The sequence below is a fragment of the Mobula birostris genome, chromosome 14 (genome assembly GCF_030028105.1).
Source record: "Mobula birostris isolate sMobBir1 chromosome 14, sMobBir1.hap1, whole genome shotgun sequence".
NCBI classification, from domain to species: Eukaryota; Metazoa; Chordata; class Chondrichthyes; order Myliobatiformes; family Myliobatidae; genus Mobula; species Mobula birostris.
Window position 1 is genome coordinate 33,330,750 of NC_092383.1, and position 27,865 is coordinate 33,358,614.

The 27,865-nt window shown below is 40.6% G+C and overlaps 1 protein-coding gene across 4 annotated transcripts in view; it reads left to right on the forward strand.

Moving 5' to 3' along the window:
- efl1 (elongation factor like GTPase 1) overlaps positions 1–27,865 on the forward strand; it is a 299,478-nt gene that overhangs the window by 7,392 nt on the left and 264,221 nt on the right. For all 4 annotated transcript variants that reach the window (XM_072278343.1, XM_072278344.1, XM_072278342.1 and 1 more), the window contains exons 2-6: positions 6,276–6,379; positions 13,802–13,869; positions 22,959–23,043; positions 24,467–24,600; positions 24,936–25,073. In XM_072278343.1, the coding sequence (XP_072134444.1) occupies positions 6,289–6,379; positions 13,802–13,869; positions 22,959–23,043; positions 24,467–24,600; positions 24,936–25,073 (516 nt within the window). In that variant the 5' untranslated portion in view covers positions 6,276–6,288. The remainder of the gene's footprint in view (positions 1–6,275; positions 6,380–13,801; positions 13,870–22,958; positions 23,044–24,466; positions 24,601–24,935; positions 25,074–27,865) is intronic.

Below are 27,865 nucleotides of genomic sequence, written 5' to 3' on the forward strand. Positions count from 1 at the left end.
GCACTCCATTAGTCACAGGTCTGCAGTCAGAGGGGCAACCATGCACTCCCACTCTTTGCTTTTCTCCCACAAAGCCAATGTCTAATCCAATTTACTATCTCATCTTGAATGCCGAGCGATTGAACCTTCTTGACCAACCTTCCTGTGGGACCTTGTCAAATGCCTTGCTAAGGTCCACATAGACAACATGCACTGCCTTGCCTTCATCAACTTTCCTGGTATCTACCTCCAAAAACACTATAAGATTGGTTAGACATGATCTATCAGGCACAAAGCCATGCTGACTATCCTAAATCTGTCTTTCCCACCACTGCTGTCAGGCTCACAGCCTACACTTTCCTGGTTTAATTTTAGAGCCTTAAACAGTGGAACAACATTGGCCATCCTCCAATCCTCTGATTCCTCAGTTGTCATTAAGGATTTAACTATCTCTGCTAGGGCCTTGGCAATTTCCACACTTGTCTCCCGCAGGATCTGAGGGAACACCTTGACAAGATCTGGGAGTTTATCCACCTTAATTTGCCCCAAGACAGCAAACACCTGTTTCTCTGTAATCTGTACAGGGCCCATGAAGTTGGTGCCGTGTTGGCTCACTTCTGTCGAGTCTGTGTCTGTCTCCTGAATAAATATAGATGCAAAAAAATGGATTTAAGATCTCCCCTCATCTCTTTTGGCACCACACATGGATTACCATTCTGATCTTCCAGAGGACCAATAGCGCCCCTTGCAATTCTTTTGCTCTTAACGTATTTGTAAAATCGCTCAGGATTCTCCTTCACCTTCTCTGCTAGGGCAACCTTATGCCTTCTTTTCGCCCTCCTAATTTCTTTCTTAAGTATTCTCTTGCATTTCTTATACTCAATAAACACCTCATTTGTTGCTACCTGCCTATATCTGCTATGCATCTTCTTTTTCTTAACCAGGGCCTCAGTATTTCTTGAAAACTAAGCTTCCCTACACCTTTTATTCTGAAAGGCACATACAAGCTTTGTACTCTCAATATTTCACTTTTAATGGCCTCCTTCTTACCAGGTACTCCTTTGCCAGAAAATAGCCTGTCCTAATCCACACTTGCCAGGTCCTTTCTGAATCCATCAAAATTGGTATTTCTCCGATTTGGAATCTCAACCTGCGGACCAGACCTATCTTATTGCATATTTGTTTGAAACTAATGGCTTTGTGATCAGTAGATGCAAAGTGTTTCCTACACAAGCTTCTGACACCTGCTCTGTCTCATTCCCTAATAGCATATCAGGTATTGTGCACTCTCTTGTTCGGACTTCTATGGACTGAAACTTTCCTGAACACATTTGACAAACTATCCCATCTAGTGCTTTTATAGTTAGGGAGTTGCAGTTAATGTATCAAAAGTTAGTTTCAACTACTGTAGCAACCTTATGTTTCTTGCAACATTCTGCAATCTCTCTACAAATTTGTTCCTCTAAATCCTTTGGACTGTTGGGTGTCTGTAATATACTCCTATTAATGTGGTCATATCTTTCTTATTACTCATTTCCATCCATAATACCTCACTAGACAAGTTCTGCAATCTGTCCTGACTGAGCACTATCTTCTTAGCTCGCTGTGACATTCAGAACCTGGAGCAACCAGCTTGAACTTCCACAGACCTTGATAATCCTGTGATTTCAATCTTTGAGATTGATGTGCGAGCAGCCGTCAGGAAGGTGAGCCCGTGAAAAGCATCCAGCTCAGGCAGAGTATCTGATAGTCATGACCAAGTACTAAAGACTCTGCTGATCAACTGGCTGGAGATCTTTAACCGCGTAACAACAGAGCGAGAGGAACCAAAGGAGCGGGTGGTGATATTTGTCAGGGTAACTGTCAGGTGTTGTGGATTATCCAGGGTAAAAATGAATGCAGCAAAATACACAGGAATGGCTTAAAAACAACAAAACTAATATCCTGGAGTGGCCAAGTCAGAGTCCAGATCTCAACCCAATTGTGAATTTGTGGCTGGACTTGAAAAGGGCTCTTCATTCATGATCCCCATGCCATCTGAGAGAGCTTGAGCAGTTCTGTAAAGAAGAATGGGGAAAAGTTGCAGTGTCCAGATGTACAAAGCTGACAGAGACCTATCCACACAGACTCAAGCCTGTAATTGCTGCCAAAGGTGCATCTACTAAATACTGACTTGAAGGAGGTGAATACTTATGCAATCAATTATTTTCCATTTTATGTTTGTAATCAATTTAGATCACTTTGTAGAGATCTGTTTTTACTTTGACGTGAAAGGGTCTTTTTCTGTTGATCAGTGTCAAAAAAGCCAAATTAAATCCACTGTGATTCAATGTTGTAAAACAGTAAAACATGAAAATTTCTGGGTGGGGGGGGTGAGTACATTTTGTAGGCACTGTAAGAACAAGGATATAATGCTGAAACTTTATAAGACATTGGTCAACCTGCATTTAGAATATAGTGAGCAGTTGTGGGCCTCTTATCTGAGAAAAAATGTGCTGTCATTGGAGAGGGTCTAGAGGAGGTTTATGAGAATAATCCCAGGAATGAAAGGGTCAGTGTATGAGGAGCATTTGTGGTTTTGGGCCTGGACTCATTGGAGTTTAGAAGAATGAGGAGGGATCTCATTGAAAGGCCTAGATTAAGTGGACATGCAAAGGATGTTTACTGTAGTGGGGAAATCTAGGACTAGAGGGCACAGCCTCAGAGTACAACAGAGATGAGGAATTTCATCAGCTACAGTGTAGTGATTCTGTGGAATTCATTGCCATGACAACTGCGGAGGCCAAGTCATTTAAAGCGGAGGTTGATAGGTTCTTGATTAGTAAGGGTGTTTAAGGTTACAGGGGAAAGGTAGGAGAATGAGGTTTAGAGGGATAATAAATAACCATGATGGAATGGCACAGTAGATGATAAGGGCTGTATGGTCTTATTCAGCTCCTATGTCTTATGGTCTTGTTTGTTTACCTATTCATCGTCATCAGGTGCCATGCCCAGTTTCAGCTTTGACTGCCATGGCCCACACACTCCTGTTTCGGGTCAAGTGGATTAATTCATTGGTATTCATTTCTAGTTCTCTGGCTGCTGTTTCCATCATCACTTGTCTTTGTCTTCCTCTTGCTTTCTTCTCTTCAATCTTTCCCATAATTACCATGCATTCTAATTCCCCTTTCCTAATCACATGTCTAATGAAGTTACGTTGCCTTTTCATGATCTCATATTATTTCTCTTTTTGTGTTTGCTCTGTTCATGACATCCTCATTAGATATTCGTTTCATCCATGATATTCTTTGCATCCTCCTCAAAAACCACATCTCTGCTGCTTCAATTCGATTCCTCATGTTACTAGATATTGTCCAACATTCTGAGCCATATAACATAACTGGATGAACGTAACATTTCAGTACACTGAGGCGGGTTGTCTTGCCTAGTTTAGTATTGGTCAGTATACTCTTCATTCTCGTAAAGGTGTCTTTTGCCATCCCTATTCTTCCTTTGAAGTCCATGTCACACCTGCCATCTGATGTCACCCAGCTTCCTAAGTAGCAAAAGTTCTGTACTTGCTTTATGCCTTTCCCGTTTCTTCGCAGCCTGCAGATAGGATTCTCCTTCTTTTTGGATATCACCATACATTCTGTCTTTTTGCAATTGATGGATTGATCCATTTTTGCACTTTCTTCAACAGTTATATCACCTATTGTTTACCTATTACGCATTTGAAAAACTCAGTCAGTTCAGTCAATCAGCCCTTTTGTGTAAGACTTGTGCTTTAAATGTATGTGTTGGAATTTCTAGCCTACAGTTCTTTTACTTTCAATTTTGAGTACTCAAAGGAGGGAGTTAGCGCTTTGGAAACCTGATAAACCTGATCTCCCTTTCAGAGAGATTTCCTTTGTCCATCAATCTCTCTGCCACTCTCTCTGCAATTTAAATCTAATTTGTTTTTCTCACTTTTCGTGTTCTGAGTAAGGGTCTTTTATTTGAAATATTAACTGTTTCAAATCTGCCTGACAGGGTGATTATTTTCAGTGTTCTGTTTTTATTTTAGGTTTCCAACATTAACTTTCTGATTTTCAGGATGGGAGATTGCTGGGTTATTGAGAAGGACAAAATGTAGTTGCATTTTGGAGTGTCTGAGAAAATAGCTATATTGACCGGGGGGAAAGTGTTATTCTGATTATAGTTGCTGCTGTACTGTTTAAGGATGGCAGATAATCTGTCAGCTAAATTCTAAAAGCTGCAATGAGAAGATGAACAGTTAATTAACTTAATGTTGGTTAAGGTACAAATGACTTCTGTGTTAGACAACTTTTTGTATTAATTCTCCTTTACTGAATTCATAGATCACAAACTGAAAATCTGAAATATGGAGTGATATTTTCTCTTGCACAATTTATGTTGGGAGAGAGGGATAAATAAACCAAAAATGTGAAAGAAACAGCAAATTTTGGCTTTTTTCAACTCCAATTTCCTGATCATAGGAAAAGGTGTAAAATTTGCAGTCTAGCATTTTTTTTTGTTACTAGTGTTCTTCAGAATGTGGTACTACCAAAATCCTCTGTGTAAAGTACTGATTTGCAGCCCATGAATAACAGCTGAAATGTTGCTGTGGTCCTCGATATTGAAGGGTTATGGAAAATGATGAATAGAGTCTCATTGAGTTCATTTGTAGCGGAAAAAAAATCAACACAGTTGCCAAATGCTGTCAAATATACGGTTTCTTTACATGGATTCCAAACAACGAGACACAGATAATATAACCCAAAATAAAGGAATCTGTTGAGAATTTGGTGTGTTTAGATATCGAATGATGAGCTGGCAGGAGCGAGAAACAGGCTAAAATCTAACTGAATGACTCAGTGGGTGCATATATAGAAGTGAATAACAGACTGGTAATCAGTCAAGGGTTTGCAATAATTACATATAGAATAAAAACGTTCAGGAGTTGCAGACTGGAACTAATTTCGGGAGTTTGGAGGTATACTTAATGAGTAACAGATAACTAAATGTGAGGTACAGACGGATCTCATTGAGAGATTCTGGGTGTTTATTGTTTTGAATAACAGATACCTCAGAGTAAGTTACATGCTGGATCTAATTGGGTTATGGATATAGGCAGGAAATAGCTGTCAGTCTAGACAGGGTCCCTAACCTTTTTTATGCCATGGATTGCTACCATTAATTGAGGGGTACGTGGACCCCAGGTTGAGAACACCTGATCTGAGGGAGTTTGAGGGAGGTTGAATCAAAGAGGATTTATACAAAATTTAAAAGGTAGCTGGAGTGATCTAGTTATCCTCAAGATGAATGAAAGGGTCAGCAAGTTGTAAGCTGAAATAACGTCTTTTTTGTGAGTTACATTATTATTCTATCTTCCTTATATTTGATAAGCATTTAAAATTATTTCTCCATGCACAGTAAAAACTAGAAGGTGATAAACATTGCAGTTACTTTTTTTTAATCTTTAAATGCATCCACCACTTAAAAAGATTGCCTGGTTGGTTTCCAAAGCAAATTTCTGAAGTACCCCACCCCGTGAACCAGCAGCTATGGTACTTATGATTACTGCTGAGGGAGAAGCATCCTGTGGGAATGTATCTCCACTTATAACATGGGATTCAATGCAAAATAGGGTGGCGAATTAAGGAATTTGTATGTTCTCCCCGTGACTGCATGGGTTTCCTTCTTGGTGGCCTGGTTTCCTCTCAGACCAAAGATGTACTCATTGGTAGGTTAAGTGATCATTGTAAATTGTCCCGTGATTAAATAAGGCGTTGCTGGCATGGTAAGGTGTTCACTCCTAACCCATTTTAAGGGGTAAAGTGTTTCTTCAGAAGAATGTTGGGATTAGGTGGACAATTATCTTAGCCTTGGACCTTCGTGAAATGTTTTCGCACTCTAAGGATTGTCGGTGATGCTGTGGGAGATAAAATTACAACAGGAGCTTTCTGCAGGATGTGTCAGTTAATAAGAAATTTTCTAAATTTTGGGAATAATATTCTGGTATGAGTTTTATCACTGTAACCAGGATGTCATGGTCTTGTGATAACTGTCGTCAGCTGTCTTTACTGAATTTGGTAACTATAGCAATTAGTTATTAACTGTTGGTTTTAATCAGCTTCAGATTATTCATCTTAAAATTTAAGCTTTATGCATTCTAACTTCAGTATCAAAAAATACCAAAGACATTTGCTTCTGTTGCATTTTTCTGGTGTGGGGCATTCTGAGTGCAGATCAGGATCTTGAGTTCTATTAATATGATTAATATATGCTGTCATTTAATTTGTATGTCCTTACAGAACTGAAGTTAAAATGGGTCATACTAATTTGGCAAATATTGTCGACCTGCAAAAGAATACTGCCAACATCAGGAATATCTGTATCATAGCTCATGTGGACCATGGTAAGATTTCTTTCTTTATTAAAACATCTTATAGAAACATAGAAAAACCTGCAACACAATACAGGCCCTTCGGCCCACAATACTGTGTCGAACATGTACTTACTTTAGAAATTACCTCGGGTTACCCATTGCCCTCTATTTTTCTAAGCTCCACGTACTTATCCAGGAGTCTCTTAAAAGACCCTATTGTATCCACCTCCACCAGCATTGCCGGCAGCCCATTCTACGCACTCACCACTCTCTGCATAAAAAAAAACTTACTCGTGATATTTCCTCTGTACCTACTTCCAAACACCTTAAAACTCTGTCATCTCGTATTTGCCATTTCAGCCCTGGGAAAAAAGCCTTTGACTATCCACACTATCAATGCCTCTCATCATCTTGTACACCTCTGTCAGGTCATCTCTCATCCGCCGTTGCTCCAAGGCGAAAAGGCCGAGTTCACTCAACCTATTCTCGTAAGGCATGCTCCCCAATCCAGGCAACATCCTTGTAAATCTTCTCTGCATCCTTTCTATAGTTTCCACATCCTTCCTGTAATGGGACGACTAGAACTGAGCATAGTACTCCAAGTGGGGTCTGACCAGGGTCCTATATAGCTCCAACATTACCTCTCTGCTCCTAAACTCAATCCCACGGTTGATGAAGGCCAATGCACTGTATGCCTTCTTAACCCCAAGAGTCAACCTGCATAGCAGCTTTGGACTCGGACCCCAAGACCCCTCTGATCCTCCACACTGCAAAGAGTCTTACCATTAATAGTATATTCTGCCACCATATTTGACCTACCAAAATGAACCACCTCACATGTACTGGGTTGAACTCCATCTGCAACTTCTCAGCGCAGTTTTGCATCCTATCAATGTCCCGCTGTAACCTCTGACAGCCCTCCACAGGATCCACAATGCCCCCAACCTTTGTTTCATTAGCAAATTTACTAACCCATTCCTCCACTTCTTCATCCAGATCATTTATAAAAATCACGAAGAGAAGAGGTCCCAGAACAGATCCCTGAGGCATACCACTGGTCGCCGACCTCCTTTCAGAATATGACTGGTCTACAACCACTCCTAGCCTTTAGTGGGCGAGCCAGTTCTGGATCCACAAAGCAATGTCCCCTTGGATCCCGTGCCTCCTTACTTTTTCCATAAGCCTTGCATGGGGTACCTTGTCAAATGCCTTGCTGAAATCCATATACACTACATCTACTGCTCTACCTTCATCAATGTGTTTAGTCACATCCTCAAAAAATTTAATTATGCTGGTAAGGCACGACCTGCCTTTGACAAAGCTGACTATTCCTAATCATATTATGCCTCTCTAAATATTCATAAATCCTGCCTCTCAGGATCTTCTCCATCAACTTACCAACCGCTGAAGTAAGACTCACTGGCCTGTAATTTCTTAGTATATCTCTTGGCCTATAATTTCTTGGTATATCTCTACTCCTTTTCTTGAATAAGGGAACAACATCCGCAACCCTACGGAACCTCTCCCATCTACAAAGATCATCGACAGAGGCTCAGCAATCTCCTCCCTTGCCACCCACAGTAGCCTGGGGTATATCTCATCCAGTCCCTGTGACTTATCCAACGTGATGCTTTCCAAAAGCTTCAGCACATCCTCTTTCTTAATATCTATATGCTCAAGCTTTTCAGTCTGCTATAAGTCATCCCTACAATCACTAAGATCCTTTTCTGCAGTGAATACTGAAGCAAAGTATTCATTAACTAGCTCTGCTCTCTCCTTTGGTTCCATACACACTTTTCCACTGTCACACTTGATTGGTCCTATTCTCTCATGCCTTATCCTCTTGCTTTTCACATACTTGTAGAATGCCTTGGGGTTTTTCTTAATCCTGTCTGCCAAGGCCTTCTCATGGCCCCTTCTGGCTCCCCTAATTTCGTTCTTAAGCTCCTTCCTGCTAGCCTTATAATCTTCTAGATCTCTATCATTACCTAGTTTTTTGAACCTTTCCTAAGCTTTTCTGTTCTCCTTGACTAGATTTTCAACAGTCTTTGTACACCACAGTTCCTGTACCCTACTATACTCTCCCTGCCTCATTGGAACGTACCTATGCAGAACTCCATGCAAATATCCCCTAACATTTGCCACATTTCTGCCGTACATTTCCCTGAGAACATCTATTCCCAATTTTTGCTTCCGAGTTCTTGCCTGATAGCCTCATATTTCCTTTTACTCCAATGAAACACTTTCCTAACTTGTCTGTTCCTGTCCCTCTCCAATACTATGGTAAAGGAGATAGAATTGTGATGACTATCTCCAAAATGCTCTCCCACTGAGAGACCTGACACCCGACCAGTTTCATTTCCCGATACCAGATCAAGTACAGCCTCTTCTCTTGTAGGCTTATCTGCATATTGTGTCAAGAAACCTTCCTGAACACACCTAATAATCTCAACCCCATCTAAACCCCTTGTTAAGGGAGATGCCAATTAATATTTGGGAATTTATAATCTCCCACCACGACAACCCTGTTATTATTACATCTTTCCAGAATCCGTCTCCCTATTTGCTCCTCGATGTCCCTGTTACTATTGGGTGGTCAATTAAAATCACCCAGTAGAGTTATTGACCCCTGCCTGTTCTTTACTTCCACCCACAGAGACGCAGTAGCCAATCCCTCCATGACTTTCTCCTTTTCTGCAGCCCTGACATTATCTCTGATCAGCAGTGCCACGCCCCTACCTCTTTTGCATCCCTCCCTGTCCTTTCTGAAACATCTAAAGCCTGGCACTCGAAGTAACCATTCCTGCCCCTGAACCAAGCAAATCTCCGTAATGGCCACAGCTTCACAGCTCCAAGTACTGATCCACGCTCTTAAGTTCATCTGCTTTGTTCATAATACTTGCATTAAAATAGACACATCTCAAACCATCGGTCTGAGCTCATCCCTTCTCTATAACCTGCCTATCCTCCATCTTGCACTGTCTACAAGCTTTCTCTATTTGTGAGCCAACCACCCATTCCTCTTGTCTCTTCAGTTTGGTTTCTACCCCCCAGCAGTTCTAGTTTAAACTCTTCCCAATAACCACGACACATGGAACAGACTTGTCATGACGGTGCCTCGACGACTCCACCAGGAGTTAAGGGCACAAGGCAAGGCAACAACCTTAGCAAACCTCCCAGCCAGGATGTTGGTCCCCCTCGGATTCAAGTGCAATCTGTCCTTTTTGTACAGGTCACGCCTGCCCCAAAAAAGGTTCCAATGATGTAGAAATCTGAATCCCTGCCCCCTGCTCCAATCCCTCATCCACGCATTTATCCTCCAGCTCATTCTATTCCTATATTCAGTGTCACGTGGCACAGGCAGTAATCCCGAGGTTACTACCTTTGAGGTCCTACTTCTCAACTTCCTTCCTAACTCCTTGTAGTCTGTTTTCAGGACCTCCTCCATTTTCCTACCTATGTCATTGGTACCCATATGTACCACAACATTTAGCTGTTAACCTTCCCACTTCAGGGTATCGTGGACGCGATCAGAAACTTCCCTGGCAAACTACCTGTTTCTTTCCTGCATCCACAGAATCGTCTGCCTGACCCCCAAACTATAGAGTCTCCTATCACTGCCATCCTCCTCCTTTCCCTACCCTTCTGAGCCACAGGGCCAGATTCTGTGCCAGAGGCCTGGCCACTGTTGCCTCCCCCACGTAGGTTGTCTCCCTCCAACAGTACTCAAACAGGAGTACTTATTGTTAAGGGTGACAGCCACAGGGGTACTGTCTAGTATCTGACTCTTGCCCTTCCCTCTCTGGACTGTTACCCACTTACCTGTCATCTGAGACCCCGGTGTGACAACTTGCCTGTAGCTCCTCTCTATCACCTCCTCACTCTCACTGACCAGACAAGGGTCACGAGCTAAATTTCCAGTTCGCTAACGCGATCCCTAAGGAGCTGCAGCTCAACGCACCTGGCGCAGATGTGGCTGTCCGGGAGGCTGGGAGTCTCCTGGACATCCCACATCTGACACCCAGTACAGAACACCGGCCTCACACACGTATTTCCTGTCTCTGTTCTACACAGGCAACCTACCTCGCCTCGACCCGTTATCGCCTAAGCCCTGTTGAGCCAAAGCCCTCCTACTCTGTCTCCCTCTACTCTGTCGCCCACTCTGTAAAGCTGTCTTCTTTTTAAGCTCTTCTCTCTGTTCTAACTGGCTGACGTCCACGCACTTGCGCAGTCGTGCCTTGATCAAACAGCTGAAAAAATAACTCTCTCCCTTTAAACTCTTCTCGCTGTTCTAACTGGCTGACATCCACGCGCTTGCACAATTGTGCCTCGATCCTGTGTGAACATGGGATGACCAGATTTGCCAATTACTTTTCACTGATGATTTCCCAACAATGGTTTGACAATAGATTCTTTGTGTTTCTCTTTAGTGTAACATAAACTTGTGGCAGTTCCCCAACCTTTATGATAGCAAAGTTGCCGCTGAAACTGTGTCAAGTAGGGCAGGATCAGTGACTAATTTTTATGTTATTTTATTACCTAATTAAATACTTTAAAAGGTTTAAAGTTCTTCTGTACTCTTGTTTTCTTTAAAAAATAATACTTGAAAGTGTTAATGGTATTGCTTATCAAGCTGTCAAATGTTTTACTGTTCTCTTTGTTAATAGGCTTGCTGAAGCTTCCCCACATGAAAGCATTGTGCCACAAATGCCCCAGCTTGTTAGTGTAAATTGACAGTAGGGGAATCCACAAAATGCTGTAGTCATTATCCTTGACATGTAAACAGCCACATGAATGAGCAGGGAATGGAAAAGATCTAAACCACATACGAACAGTTGGGCAGTTTAAATTCACATTGCGGGCTGAAGTGCTTGTTCATGTGTGGTTTCTGTATCTTCCATATCCATGCGAAAGTGAGTGGTTTATTGCATTCTGTGAGTTTTGATTCAATTTCACAAAAGGCAGCAGGAATTGTGGAAATGCTAACATTGCTTATTTGATGTAAAATGCAATGGTCAATATTAAACTAAGACTATAGAATACAATGACATTTCTAGGTGACTTTTAAAATTGTACTAAGGATACATGTGTGGTGGCATATATTGATAACTACCTCATCTATTTTGTAGGGAGCTGGGATATTTTTTAGTGTTTAGTAAATTCAGTATTTTCACTTCTGATTTAAATATGGATCCTGAATATTATAGATCTAATTGTCAAAATTTGCTGTTTGACTGTGGCTTATGTTCTGCATTGTGCATTCATTACTCTAGGTTGTGAGTGATTACATTTATGTATTTGATGTGAATTAATGAAATGCAATATTTGAAGATTTGCTGTATGTAGTTGTTACTGATAAGAGTGGCACTAAAACAAAACAAAATTGAGCACTAGAGTACATGAATTGTTATTTTGTTAAATTATTTGAAAGCGGTATACTTAAAATATGAAGTAAAACCAAATGAAATTGGAAATAATAGGAGCAGTTTTGGAAAGAGAAACATAGTTACCATTTCAGTGTTTCATGAGAGCTGGGAATAGTTGGAAGCAAAGAGGTTTCAGGACATGGAAAGAAGAAAGAGAAGTGGGGAGAAGAGATCTATGGCAAGCTGTGATCGAGTGGCAGACAGAATGTGTTCAGTGACAAAGTTGGCAAGAAAACAAAACCAAAAATGTAGTTTGAATTTAGAAATTTTTAAGGAATTTAAAACATTTTAAATAAAACTTCATATTATCTGAAATTGGTCAACTCACTGTGGCTGGGAGAGAGGAGTGGAGGCTGTTCACGAGCAGAGGAGGCTGAAGTAGTAACGCTGGCAGCTGAGTGTAAGGAAGCTGGCTGGAAGAACATTATCTACACTGTGGAGGTAGGATGCCGGGGCTTCATCGACACATCAACGACAAGTTACTCGTGATATGGCAGTGATTGAAGTGAGGCTCAGGAGGCAGAAAAGGGCAGCTTTTGTATGTGGCTGAGGAGGAAGGAGAGAAATTAAGAGGATGACTAACCCCATTGGAAACTGCAGGGGGCGGCAGGGAGACGTCCATGCCACTGCTCCGCATTAGGAGATGTACCAGGGCTAAGGGAGTGAAATATCTATGACCGGTGGTGCCCGACTGATGACTTAAGGGCACTGTTGGAGGTGCGGCAAGCAGCAATGCAAAGCAGAAAGCAGCATCTTACTGCAAATCTCACTGACTCACTTTCAAGGAGTCTTCATCTCATGTTCTCAACATTTATTGTTTATTTATTATTATTATTATTTTGTTGACTTTAGCACACTGGTTGAATGCCCAAGTTGGTGGGATCTTTTGTTGATTCTATTATGGTTATTATTTCTTTGTAGATTTATTAAGTGTTCCCACAAAAATATGAATCTCAGGGTTGTATATGGTGATATATGTCCTTTGATAATAAATTTACTTTGAACTTTAATATTCAATCTAGAAGATCCTAGCCTGTCCAATTGGAAGATGTAGTGCTTTTCGTTCAGCTTGTGTGGAGGTTTATTGGAACAGTGTAGAAGTTAAAAGCACAGATTTGGAGTGGAAATGTGAGAGCAGATTGAAGTAACAAATAGCTGGAAGCTTGGAATTGAGTGTGCACATAATGGAATTGAGCTTTTCTGTACAACAGTCACTCAATATGTGATCTTAATGTAGAAGAAACCACATTTGCAAATATTGTAGCAAATAGACAGTAGTAAATTGCAGCATCACTTGGAGGAAGTATTTATGGCATTGCAAGGTTGGAAATGCAGAGATAAAAAGAGCAAGTATTTCATCTCCTGTAGTTGCCTAAGGAAAAGAATCAAGTGTTGGGTTTGGAAGAGTAAGCCAGGTTATCACAGAAGGAATCACCTTTTCAAGGGAAACAACAGGAATTCTGCAGATGCTGGAAATTCAAGCAACACACATCAAAGTTGCTGGTGAACGCAGCAGGCCAGGCAGCATCTGTAGGAAGAGGTGCAGTCGACGTTTCAGGCCGAGACCCTTCGTCAGGACTAACTGAAGGAAGAGTGAGACCTTTTCAAGGGAGAGGGCGAGGTGATGTGAAAATCTACATCGTTGAGTTAAATCCCCTACATGACCTCACACAACCTTTTGAAAATTTTATTTTCTTGTTTCTCATCGTTTGTGTGCCATTGATATTTATTTAAGCTCTGGAATTATCTGCCTGAACATATTTTTTTTAACCTATAAGCCACTCCTTAAGCCTTGCTTCATTGATCTAAATTTTGATTATCTGCCCTCATTTCAAATTTAAATAAAGGTATTTGATTGAGCTCCTGTGAACTGATTTGGAGTACCTCCATTAAAATATTTTATAAATGCATCTAATTGTTAGAAATAAGTGACTGATTAGAAGATTAGAAATATTTCTTTATTGTTATGTATAATTTATTATTTCAAATATGTTTTTGTTGCTAACATGTTCGTTTACACTTACAGGAAAAACCACGTTAGCGGACAGCCTTATTGCTAGCAATGGAATCATTTCTAATCGACTTGCAGGAAAGGTAAGCAGATAGTTACATGAGGTGCTAATGTACATTTAAAAAAATGATTTTGTTGATAATGTACAAGCTTATTGTCAGGTAGATTGATTCCTCTAGTGCATTAATGGTACATCTGAATGCTGATTCACTTGAAAGTACTGTACAGAATTTTTAGCTGCCTAGATCTAGCAAGGCAGTGATTTTTCTTTATATGTCAGCTACAAACTGGAATTTTTTTTAGATTATGAGGACACTCAGTCCTCGTTTATTGTCATTTAGAAATGCATGCCTTAAAAAATGATACAATTTTCCTCCAGAGTGATATCACAGAGACACAGGACAAACCAAGACTAAAACTGGCAAAACCACATAATTATAACATATAGTTACAACAGTGCAAAGTAATACCGTTATTTGATAAAGAGCAGACCATGGGCATGGTAAAAAAAAAGTCTCAAGTCCTGATAGCCCCATCATCTCATGCAGACGATAGAAGGGAGAAACTCTCCCTGCCATGAACCTCCAAGCGCTGCAAACTTGCCGATACAGCACCATTGGAAGCACCCGACCGCAGCGGACTCTGAGTCCGTCCGAAAACTTTGAGCCTCCGACCAGCCCTCTGTCACTGAGCACCGAGCACCATCCTCTGCTGAGCACTTCGACTCCACCCCGGCTGCCGAGCAACAAGCAAAGCCCAGGACTTGGGGCCTTCCCCTCCGGAGATTCACAGTAGCAGTGGCAGGGAAGCAGGCATTTCAGAAGTTTCACCAGATGTTCCTCTGTGCTCTCACGTCTGTCTCCATCAAATCAGGATTGTGCACAGCACCCTACTTGACAAATAACAGACATCACCACCGGAGTGGCCACTGCGAGCTGCATTGTGCCGCCATCTTCTCCTCCTGCTTTAGGTAGTGTGTAATGATATCATATTTTCTCTGCTTTTAAGTTGCTTCTGTTTGGCAATGTAAATAAAACATTTAGTGTTACCAGCACTGCAACTGAACAAGATATACTTAGTTTCATACTTAATCTACCAGAAGACAGAAATTCAGTATCAATTCAGTTTATGGTTAAAGGAACTTGCTTTTATATTGTTGCTTTTGTACTTCAAATAATTGACTAGGAATGAAACGCAGGCTCTGTTGTAGAGAAAGCTGTAGCTGTTTTTCTTTCAGCAAGGTTACACATGCTTTACTGGATAATGGCTCGACAGTGTGTTTTAAAATTTTTGGTTGAGGAGTAAACATTGGCCAGAATACTAGAGTCTGCCTTTCTTTAAGTAGTGCCACAAGTTCTGTTATATCTACCTGGCTCGCGAAGTATTGTCTTTTCAATTATCGGCTCCTATGTCAGAGCAGTATGGAATGAAATTTCAGTCTAGACTTTGTATTCAAGTTTTATATTGCTGCTGATGTACAGCAATATTAATTCATCTACCTCTGGAGTCGGGGGCTAACATGAGATTGGAGAGCAGGTAGAATATTCGGAGGGCTCCCATTTTCTGTAGAATCCATTGTGAAGGAGCATCTACGTTGTTTTTGTGAGAAATCTGACCAGTCCTTAAAATGCTATAACTCAGTTACTGGCTTACAGTCCCACTGTCTTAACTGTAGTACTCTTCAAAATTAAACCATGATGCAGCCCTTTTAGAACATTAGCAACATAATGATATCAGAGACTGGTTGCATGAAACACTTCATGAATGATGATCTCAAAATTTTTGCTATATTGTGCAGAAGAATCTGAGTAATAGAAATGGACATTCCTGCAGTGGTAGTGAAAAACAATATTTGATTACTCACAACACGCTGGACAAACTCAGCAGGTCGGGCAACATCCGTGGAAAAGATCAGTCGATATTCCGGGCCGGAACGTTGACCGATCTTTTCCACGGATGCTGCCTGACCTGCTGAGTTCCTCCAGCATGTTGTGAGTGATGCTTTGACCCCAGCATCTGCAGATTATTTTGTGTTTAATATTTGATTACTTCTAAGTAGTCAGTTTCTAGATATACTAAACACACTGTAAACATTCTTTGCTTAACCATCTTTACAGTTACCTTGGCTTGTAACTATCCAAGATAGAAGATCAATTAAGTCAGTGAAGAGTCAAAGAGTCATAGAAATAAATAGCGAATTCATATCAAGAATATATATTGCAGTAATTTCTGTAGTTTCTAATAGTTTCAAGTATTTGAAGTTGATATTTGTCTTAGAGACAGAAGAGACTGCAGATGCCAGAAGCTGAAGCAAAGAAAAAATCTGCTGGAAGAACAGAATCAAGCTGCATCTGTGGAAGGGAAGGAATTGTCAATGTTTTGGTTCAAAACCCTGCATTGCGAATGGTGCAACTGACATTTCTCCTACAGATACTGCTTGACCCACTGAATTCAGATTGTTATTGGATGTTAGTATTTCTTGTCACTGGGCATAAAGCTTTTTACAAATTGCATTTCTTTTTAATCTAATGGTTGGTGTCAATATTTTCTCATTATGTTGTTGTGCAGAGCATAACTATAATACAGAGCTATTAATTCAGCCTGTCCAAAAAGAACACTAGATATTTCCTATGGGAAATTGGCATAATTATGTTCTGAGGTCAGTTGGAGTCTGATTATTTTCCTTGGAAGTTTCTCTGAATTTTCAGCTCTTCTATTTCTTTATTTTCTCAATCAACTCTTCAATTGGGTTATATTAAAACCAACGGTGAGATAAACTGTATGTGCTTTTCTGCAAAATTTTCCAGTTGGTTCTTTTATTTCATTGAAATTGTTATATCTATTGACTGATTAATACTGTCAAAATAGTTAACTGAATTGACAGTTAACGGCTGAAAGAAGATTATAGCTGGGAACTTAACGCCCAAGGATAAACACTGTATTGAAAGGACATGCAGGAAGGCAGAGAGAGTGGTGTGGTTCTTTTGGTAAAAAATGAAATTAAATCATTAGAAAGAAGTGACATAGGGTCAGGAGGTGTTGAATTGTTGTGGATAGAACTAAGGAACTGCAAGGGTAAAAAAGACCCTGATGGCAGTTATATACAGACCCCCAAATAGTAGTAGGGATGTGGTCTACAGGTTACAATGTGAGATAGAAAATACATGCCAAAAGATCACCGTTACAATAGTGATGGCGGACTTCAATATGCAGGTAGATTGGGGAAAATCAGGTTGATGCTGGATTCCAAGAGGGGGATTTTCTAGAATGCCTATGAGATGGCTTTTTAGAGCAGCTTGTGGTGGATCCCACGAGGTGATCAGCTATTGTGGTTTGGATGTTGTGCAATGGACTGGAATTGATTAGAGAGCTTAAGGTAAAAGAACTCTTAGGGGAAAGTGATCATAATATTAAATTCACACTGAAATTTGAGAAGAAGCTTAAGTCAGATATATTGGTATTGCAGTGGAGTAAAGGGAATTACAAAGCCATGAGAGAGGAGTTGGCCAAAATTGATTTGGAAAAGAACACTGGCAGGGATGAAGACAAAGCAGCAATGGCTAGAATTTTTGGAAGCAATTCGGAAGGCACAGGATATATACATCCTAAAAAGTATTCTGAAGGCAAGATGACACAACCATAGCTAACAAGGGAAGTCAAAGGCACAGTAAAAGCCAAAGAGAGGGCATATAATAGAGCAAAAACTATTGCAAAATTAGAGGATTGGGAAGCTTTTAAAACCAACAGAAGGCACCTGAAAAGTCATTAAGAAGGTAAAGATGGAATAAGAAAGTAAGCTAGCCAATAATATTAAAGAGGATATCGAAAATTTCTTCAGATACATAAAATGTAAAAGGGAAGCGAGAGTGGATATTGGACCACTAGGAAATGATGCTGGTGAAATAGTAATGGGGTACAGGAAATGGTGGACGAACTGAATAAGTATTTTGTCTCAGTCTTCATGGTGGAAGACACTAGCAGTATGGTGGAAGTTCCAGGTGTCAGGAGTCACGAAGTGTGTGAAGTTACCAGTACTAGGGAGAGGATTCTTGGGGAAACTGAATGGTCTGAAAGCAGATAAGTCACTTGGACTGGATGGTGTTCACCCCAGGGTTCTGAAAGAGGTGGCTGAAGAGATTGTGGAAACATTTGTAATGATCTTCCAAGAATCACTAGATTCCGGAATGGTTCCAGAAGACTAGAAAATTGTAAATGTCACTCCACTCTTCAAGAAGGGAGTGAGGCAGTAGAAAGGGAACTATAAGCCAGTTAGTCTGATGTCAGTGGTTGGCAAGATGTTGGAGTCGATTGTTAAGGATGTAGTTTTGGGGTACTTGGAGGTACATGATAAAATGGCCATAGTCAGCATGGTTTCCTCAAGGGAAAATGTTGCCTGACGAATCTGTTGGAGTTTGTTGAAGAAATAACAAGCAGGATAGACAAAGGAGAATTGGTTGATGCTGTGTGCTTGGATTTTCAGAAAGCCTTTGACACAGTGCCACACATGAGGCTGCTGAAGATACGAACTCATGGTATTACAGGGAAGATTCTAGCATGGATGACGCAGTGGCTGATTGGCAAGACACAAAGAGTGGGAATAAAGGGAGCCTTTTTTGGTTGGCTGCTGATGACTAGAGGTGTTCCACAGAAGTCTGTGTTGGTACCAGTTCTTTTTACGTTATATGTCAGTGATTCGGATGATGAAATTGATGGCTTTGTTGTAAAGTTTGCAAACGATACAAAGATTAGTGGAGGGGCAGCTAGTTTTGAGGAAGCAGAGAAGCGACAGAAGGACTTAGACAGATTAGGAGAATGGATAAAGAAATGGTAGATGAATATAGTGTCGGGAAGAGTATGGTTCTGCACTTTGGTAGAAGAAGTGAAAGAGTTGATTATTTTCTAAATGGAGAGAAAATTCAAAAATCTGAGGTGCAAATGGATTTGGGAGTCCTTGATCATGATTCCCTGCAGGTTAATTTGCAGGTTGAGTCTGTGGTGAGGAAGGCAAATGCAATCTTAGCTCTCATTTCAAGAGGACTAGAATATAAAAGTAAGGATGAAATATTGAGACTTTATAAAGCAATGATGAGGCCTCACTTGGGAGTATTGTAAACAGTTTTGGGCTCTTTGTCTTAGAAAGGATGTGCTAAAATTGGAGAGGGTTCAAAGGAGGTTAATAAAAATGATTCCAGGATTAAATGGCTTGTCATATGAGGAGCGTTTGATGGCTCTGGGCCTATATTCACTGGAATTCAGAAGAATGAGGGGACCTAATTAAAACCTATCAAGTGGTAAAAGGCCATGATAGTGGCCTCATAGTTCCCTCACCCCGCACCTCCAGTTTCGACCTCCTACTCAATATCCACAAACCTGCCTGTCCGGGAAGACCCATTGTTTCTGCTTGTTCCAGCCCATTGAAATTGTATCTGCATACCTCCACTCAGCTGTATCTTCCCTAGTTCAGTCCCTTCCTACCTACGTCCGTGACACTTCACACGCTCTTGATCTTTTCAATGACTTCAAGTTCCCTGGCCCTCATCGTCTAATTTTACTATGTATGTCTAGTCCCTATACACCTCCATACCCCCCCAGGAAGGCCTCAAAGCTCTCCGTTTCTTTTTGGACACTAGACCCAACCAGATCCGCTCCACCAATACTGACCTCTGTTGGTGGAACTTGTCCTCTTGATAATTTCACCTTCGGCTGCTCCCACTTCCTTCAAACAAAAGGTGTAACCATGTGGTCTTGCTTAGGTCCCAACAATGCCTGGCTGTTTGTCAGCTATGTGGAGCAGTCTATGTTCCAAGCCTACACAGGTTATCACTTCCCAACTTTCCCTACACTACATTGAGTGCTGCTTTCTGCACCCATGCTGAGTTCGTCGACTTCATCAGCTTTGCCTCCAACTTCCATACTGCCTTCAAATTACCCGGACCATTTCTGACACCTTCTTCCCCTTTCTCGATCTCTCTGTCTCTGGAGACAGCTTATCTGCTGATGTCTATTATAAACCCACTGATTCTCACAGCTACCTGGAATATACCTCTTTCCACCCTGTTACTTGTAAAAATGCCATCCCCTTCCCTCAATTCCTCTATCTCCAACACATCTGCTCTTTGGATCAGGCATTTCATTCCTGAACTAAGGAGAGGTCCTCCTTCTTTAAAGAAAGGGGCTTCCTTTCTTCCACCATCAACACTGCCCTCAACCCCTTCTCTTCCATTTCAAGCTCATCTGCCCTCACCCCATCCTCTTGCCACCCCGCCAAGGATAGGGTTCTTCTTGTCCTCACCTACTACCCCACCAGCTTCTGCATCCAGCACATAATTCTCTGTAACTTCTGCCATCTCAAATGGGATCCGACCACCAAGCAAATCTTTTCCTCCCCCCCCCAATTTAATGCTTTCTGTAAGGCTCCCTCCCTACGCCACTCCCTTGTACATTCATTCCTCCCCACTGATCTTCCTCTTGGCACTTAACCTTGCAAGTGAGACAAGTGCTACACCAGCCCCTACACCTCCTCCCTCACCACCATTCAGTGCCCCAAACAGTCCTTCCAGGTGAGGTGACACATCAGCTCTGAGTCTGTTGGGGTCACGTTCTGTGTCTGGTGCCTCCTGTATATCGTTGAGACCCGAAGTAGATTGGGAGACCACTTCGCTGAGCACCTACGCTCCATCCGCCAGAAAATATGGGATCTCCCAGTGGCCATCTATTTTAATTCCACTTCCCATTCTCATCCTGACATGTCAGTCCATGGTCTCCTCTAGTGTCGGGAGAATGCCACACTGAGGTTGGAGGAGCAACACCTTATATTCCGCTTGGGTAGCCTCCAACCTGATGGCGTGAACATCGATTTCTCGAACTTCCAGTAGCGCCCCCCCCCCTTCATCATTCCCCATTCCCAGTTCCCTTTCTCACCATATCTCTTTAACCTCACCATATCTCTTTAACTGCTTATCACTTCCCCTTGGTGCTCCTCCCCCTTTTCTTTTCTCCATGGCCTTCTTTCCTCTCATATTAGATTCTCCCTTCTCCAGCCCTGTATCTCGTTCACCAATCAATTTCCCAGCTCTTTACTTCACCGCCCCCCAACTCCTTTTGGTTTCACCTATCACCTTCTGTTTCTTCCTCCCCTCCCCCCACCTTCTAAATCTGACTCCGCATCTTTTTCTCCAGTCCTGATGTGGTGGGTCTCAGCTTGAAATGTTGACTACTCTTTTCCATAGATGCTGCCTGGCCTGCTGAGTTCCTCCAGCATTTTGTGTGTACTGCTTGGGTTTTCAGCATCTGCAGATTTTCTTGTTTGTGGATATGGAGAGGATGTTTCCTACGGTGGGGGTGTCTAAGACCAGAGGACACAGCCTTAGAATAGAGGGGCGTTCTTTCAAAATGGAGATGAGGAGGAATTCTTTTGCCAGAGAGTGGTGAATCTGTGGAATTTGTTGCAGCTGTGGAGGTCAAGTCTTTATGTAAATTTATGTTTCCTAGGACACATCATGTGGAAAGATGAATTAGAAAAACTCATACTCTCTGGAAAGATTGAGGGGAGTAAACCTAGAGGAAGACCTCGGTTTATGTACATCAAAAGCATAGCCAGGTGGCTACACATCGAGGAAATGGAAGTCATCCAAAAAAATGAAGGATAGATCTATATCAGTGGTCCCCAACCACCGGGCCGCGGACCGGTATCAAGCCGCAAAGTGTACGCTGCCGGGCTGCGAGTAAACGATATGATTTGGTGATAGAAGTCAGCTGCACTTTTCCTCATTCCTTGTCATGCCCACTGTTGAGCCATTACGCATGCGAGGTCATTACCTGCGCATCATCCATGTCAGTGCGGGAAGGAGATCAACCTCCCGTGCTTGCAAATGACGACAGGCTGAAAAGTATGTTTGACATAACAGCTCTGCCGGTATTCTGGATCTCAAAGTCAAGGCTAAATATCCTGAGATAGCCACGAAAGCACTGAAAACGTTGCTTCCATTTCCAACATATCTCTGCAATGAACGCAACGAAAACCAAATTGCGTAATAGACTGGACATAAGGAACCCCGTTCGAATATCGCTGTCTCCCATCGCCCCTCGGTGGGACCATCTTGTTGCAGGGAAACAAGCATTCAGCCCAGGGCTCCCACTGATTCAGCGATATTGGTGTGTTGCAATGATTTTATATGTTCATACGGGGAAAATATGTGCTGTGTGTTTAATATCCAAACGTTACTTAAAATGTTATGATGCTATTGACTTACTTATATAACCATATAACAATTACAGCATGGAAACAGGCCATCTCTGCCCTTCTAGTCCGTGCCGATTGCTACTCTCACCTAGTCCAACCGACCTGCACTCAGCCCACAACCCTCCATTTCTTTCCTGTCCATATACCTATCCATTTTTTCTTTAAATGATAATATCGAACCTGCCTCTCCCACTTCTACTGGAAGTTTGTTCAACACTTACTTCAAGCTCCCCTGTCCTACCCTGATAATTGACATTGCTATATTCATGCGAGGAAAATATGCGGTGTGTGTTTAATACTAAATTCGTTAGATAAACCCTTTTAGAAACGAAATTGAGTGTATTAGCCACTTATCACCTATATTCCGGTCTGATTAACACCCCCCCCCGAACAGAATCGCCAAAAACGATTTGTAGAAAAAATGGGCACGTACATGTATGCGCAAAGCACGCATGTGCACTGGTGCCCGCGCAAGGCTTCATGGTCATTGTAGTCTCTCTGTGTAAAGAACGTATTAGCTCTACTGTTGTCCGTTGGCAACTCTACCCCCGCCCCCCCCCCCCCCCCGGGTCGGCCGGCCCGCAAGAATATTGTCAATATGAAACCGGTCCGCAGCGCAAAAAAGGTCGGGGACGCCTGATCTATGTGGAAAAACATGGTCACCAAAGTCTGCATCGGATATGGTACCGAGTCAGACAAGGCAGATGTTGATATGGGAGGGAAGGCAGGAGATTGGGCTGGGAGGAAAAATGGATCGGCCATGATGAAATGGTGGAGCAGACTGGATGGGCCAAATGGCCTAATTATGGTCTTAAGTGTTGCAAAATAACACCAAAGTTGCAGAAATAACTTATCGATATGGTTTAAATTCCTAAACTGTTAGGCTTTTACTTTCAAAGGACCTGTATGTGTTTTTCCTTTTCTTTGTAGTTACGGTATATGGACAGTCGAGAAGATGAGCAGATCCGAGGAATCACAATGAAATCCAGTTCCATATCATTGCACTTCAGTATGGGTAAATATTTTTGTAAACTTGAAGATTATTGACCAATTTACAGCATAAAAGGAAACCATTTTGCATGTTTTGGCTAACCTGCTCTTTGCCAGAGTAATTCAAAACTTAGCGTGTTGGTTTGCTCCCTTCCAATAGCTAAAGTCAAAAAAATCGTCAGTTAAGTTTATTGTTGTATGTACAAGTAAAAATGAAAACTTGCGGCAGCATTAGTTGCACAACATTCACATAATAGTATTCAAAAGTGCTGGATCAATAATTCAGAGATCTGATCTGAGTTCAGAAATAGCAGTGGAATTTAAATTTGGTTAGTAATCTGCATTTAAAGAGAAGTTGTTTATTTACAATGATGACAACAACATCATCAGATCGTAATTAAAACCTATCTATTTAATTGTTGAAACTCTGTCTTCAAGGAAAAAAAATCTGTTGTCCTTACTTGGCCTGTATGTGATTGACTGTTAAATGCCTTTTAATAGGAAGCTATTCAAGTCAAGGCTATTTAGGGGGTGGGCTATTAACGTCAGCTTTTCCAGTGACGCAGAGATCTACAAAAATGAATGAATATTAAAAAAATATACAGGTCTTCCCTTCTAAAGGAATGATGCCAATTTCCAGTGTTTTCCCTCATAACTTTAAATCAATATTTTTTCTCTGTGTAACTAATTAATTAGGTGAAGATCATTGTGGGTTTTATCCTGGGAAGGTTTGCTTTCAAAAAGTGTTCTCTTGACAATCAGAGGTGGTTCACAAGTTTAATTATCTTTTGTTTGCAGCTGAACAAAGAACATAGGGTTGCCACAATGCAATCCATCCTGAGATCCAAATATGTTTACTTCAAAACAACACTTTATTTGTGAATGTAGTTTCCTCTAAAAGCGAGGAAGCATTTAAGAGCAAATATTGGTCCTTACAAATATCCACATGGCGTAAAAATAATCCTTGCTCAGCTTGGTAGATTTGGAGGTTGAAGTCTAATGGCATGACAGAGCCATTCTAAGCACATTTATTTTTTCCACCAATGTGTATAATTGAAATAATTTTTAGGTTATGCTGACAGCACCCTGAGGCGTCCTCTCCATTTAAGTATTATCCTGACTTGCAAATTCCTCGCTCCTTACTCATTGCTGCTGAGTGAGAGTCTGGAGCTCTGTCCACAGCTTTTGGAGCATCTTCACCAAAAAGACATGGTGGTTAACCTCCACTTCTCATAAGCAGTTTAGGAGAGTTAATTAACGACAGACTCAGTCTATTGATAATATCAATATTAATATGATATTAGAAATCATTTGTGTGTGTGTGTATGTATATATTTGAAAGTCACAACTGCAGAGGTAGAATTTAGAGACTGATGAATCTCGGTGTTCTATCTTTGATTAGTAAAATGGTTTGTGGAAGTTAATACATGTTAACTTATGTTTCACAGATAATCAAGAATACCTCATCAATATGATCGATTCTCCTGGTCATGTGGATTTTTCTTCTGAAGTATCTACTGCCGTGCGTGTGTGTGATGGTGCTGTTGTTGTCGTAGATGTTGTTGAAGGTGTTTGTCCTCAGGTAAACTCAATATGTAAACTTGAATCATTGACAATTTGAAACAAAATCTAATTAATAAATTGCAAGTAAATGGCTTCAGGAGAAGAGATGATAATTGTGAAAAAAAGTTAGCCTAGCAAGAATTCCTAATTACAGGAGTGTCAACTTATTTATTTGTCCAAGTTGGTTTTTCACAGGCACTATTTAAAATCAAAATTTTTTTGAGATTTTGCCAGCTAAATAGATTATCTAAAGTGCATCATTGTGGGTACAGTGCTGAAACAACAATGATTTAATTTGATTGCTGTAGATAATCTGAATAGAAATCAGGAAAACTACTGTTGTTTCGTTTTCAGACTCAGGCAGTGTTGCGCCAAGCTTGGTTGGAGAACATTCGCCCAGTTTTAGTAATTAACAAAATAGATCGACTGATCATTGAACTAAAGCTAACTCCACCGGAGGCTTATATTCATTTGCAGAAGATCCTAGAGCAGGTAAGAAGAAAATAGCTTATTCTGCTTTCTTTAAAGTTTATTTTTGTGTAACTTGTACATGTTTTGGCAGCGACTGACAAATATTTATCATGCTTAGTATATTGAGATGCAAGTAAATCATTTGATAGTATACCTGGCATTTTTTTAAAGAATGCTAATTGAGGCTCAAAAATATACCTTGAATGGATATTGATCATTTTCTTTGTTAAATGTTAAATTTTACTGTCTTTCTTTGAAAGTGTTATCTGTATTCATCAATTTTGTAACACATGACCAGTGAGACTTATGAGCTGATGACAGCATGTCAACACTGAGGAAGTGCTGCTAGAATTAAAGCAGAATAATGCGGTGCCCATTTTCAAGGTAGACACAAGTAAAATTGTTGATCTGATTATCTATGACATATACACAGTATAGGAAATTGTTAAAGGAAATAGGGAGGATAAGGCTGGATTATAACTTAAAAAGTTTGATGGAATATAAACTAATTCGGCAATGATAGCAGATGTGTCGAAACCTATTTAATAATTACACCTGAAGAGACTTCCAGGAAGAGCTCGGGAGATGATAACCTATGAGAAAGAATTTGATTTGAGTTCAAGGTGCTTTTTGGAGGGATGGAATAAGGCAGTCTGAATAATAATCTGTAGCTGAAACTAACATTGTGAAAGAAGGCTAGTTTGAGAGGGTTTGCATGTTTCCCTTTATTAATAATGGCCAGATATGCAACTTCCATGATATGGTTACTGTATAAGTAGAAAGTAGGTGTAACTCATTTGTATCTGTAAGCTGGACAGCACTTCCAAGCTAAAGAAACAAAGAATGATTGGCTGTAAGTTAACATGGAAACTAAAAGATAAAGCTCAAAGGTAGGTGAAAGATGGCAAATATAAAGAATGATAGAACAAGCATCTTTTAAATAAGTAAGATGAAGAATAAACATTAAAGAAAAAGTGAGCAAGTGCAAGAGAAGGAAAAATATCTTTGATTGTAGGGGAAGGGTATTATTTTGTAGATGAGTATAACTTGTTTTTATTTGAATAACTTGGCAATAACTCCTGGTCTCAACAGTCTGAAGACTAACCTGGACAATGTTCTAATTAAATTCAACACAGTGCTGAAAATGAAAACCACCTGCTGTATAAAATATGTATTTCTCTGCTTGTTAGAAATGATGGAAGCTGTTTTAAAGAAATATATCGAAAGGTGGCTGACAGATGAGAGCACAGTTATGGTTGTGCAACTACCTAGGTCATCTTTGACCAATGCACTGATTGAACTTGGATCCAATTCTGAATTTGCTGATTATTAGGCTTTGCTGTCCTTTAGCTTTATAGAACCAATTCCTAATCAAGCAATATGCTGCAATCTGCAAAGGAATATTTTTGAATCATGGTGTGAACTTAAATTGTTTGTAATTCATTTAACCTGGGGATATCTTTGTATCTATGTCCTGGTAACTATGTAAATTAGTCATTTTGATTGCTGGAAAGATAATTAGCAATTGAATCATCTTTCCCACAACAATCTATATATTTATTCAAAATAAAATATGTTGCTGTATTTGTTTCCATTTTAACTGACAGTTATAAATTGGGTGCTGTAAGTGCACTTTGTACTTAGATCATACAATATGTTTAGTAAGAATAAATGTGTAGTGGTTTATTTCACTAAAATTCTACTCATAAGGGATTTGTAATTGTCTTGTATATCAATTGGGAGTCCGTCTGTTCGAAGAAGGAAGGACTTGTATTTGGTTAATTTATTTCCTATCCTCAGTATGTCCCAAATTGCTTATTATTTAATAGAGTAACCTTAATGCCATCATGTTTATAAAGAAAGAGTGGCAGCCAGTTTAAAACAGAAATTAATGATTGATTAGGTGATCTGTTGTTAGTGTTAGTCAGGATAATCTCTACCCATGTTTGAATGAAGCTATGGCAACCTTTGTGTTTACTTGAGCAAGGGAAAGTTTTACAGTTATGATAACTGTAGCAGTGCTAATTTTGTAATACAAATTTTGTTTAGAGAAGTATTTAATTGTTAAGACAGTACTTAATAGATTGTGGTTTGAAAAACTGGACTTCTGGATTTCACAGGCTTTGGGGGACAATGGCAAACAAAATGTTGTTTGGTTGTTTGACATAGCTTTCTAAAGCCATTGATAATATCCATTGTATTATACTCAGAAGACAGCTGCTTACAACATGGAGAAAGAAAATATGGGATTGAGATAATCAAAGTTCAAAAGTTCGAAGTAAATTTTATTATCAGAGTACATGTGTATCACTAGATACAACCCTGTGATTCATTTTTCTGATGGGCATACTCAGCAAATTTATAGGCTAGTAACTATAAAGGGGTTAATGGAAGATCTACCAGAAGACAATATGGTGCATTATATGGCATTACTGATCATCGGTGGGCTTTCTGTGGGCTGCAGAAATTGTTCTAGATAATATTTTCTTATGTACGTATGAAAAGTCATATGTATTTTGTCACGCAAACATGAGGAAATCTGCAGATGCTGGAATTTCAAGCAACACACATAAAAGGTGAACGCAGCAGGCCAGGCAGCATCTCTAGGAAGAGGTACAGTCGACGTTTCGGGCTGAGACCCTTCGTCAGGATTAACTGAAAGAAGAGCTAGTAAGAGATTTGAAAGTGGGAGGGGGAGATCTGAAATGATAGGAGAAGACAGGAGGGGGAGGGATGGAGCCAAGAGCTGGACAGTTGATTGGCAAAAGGGATATGAGAGGATCATGGGACAGGAGGCCTAGGGAGATAGAAAA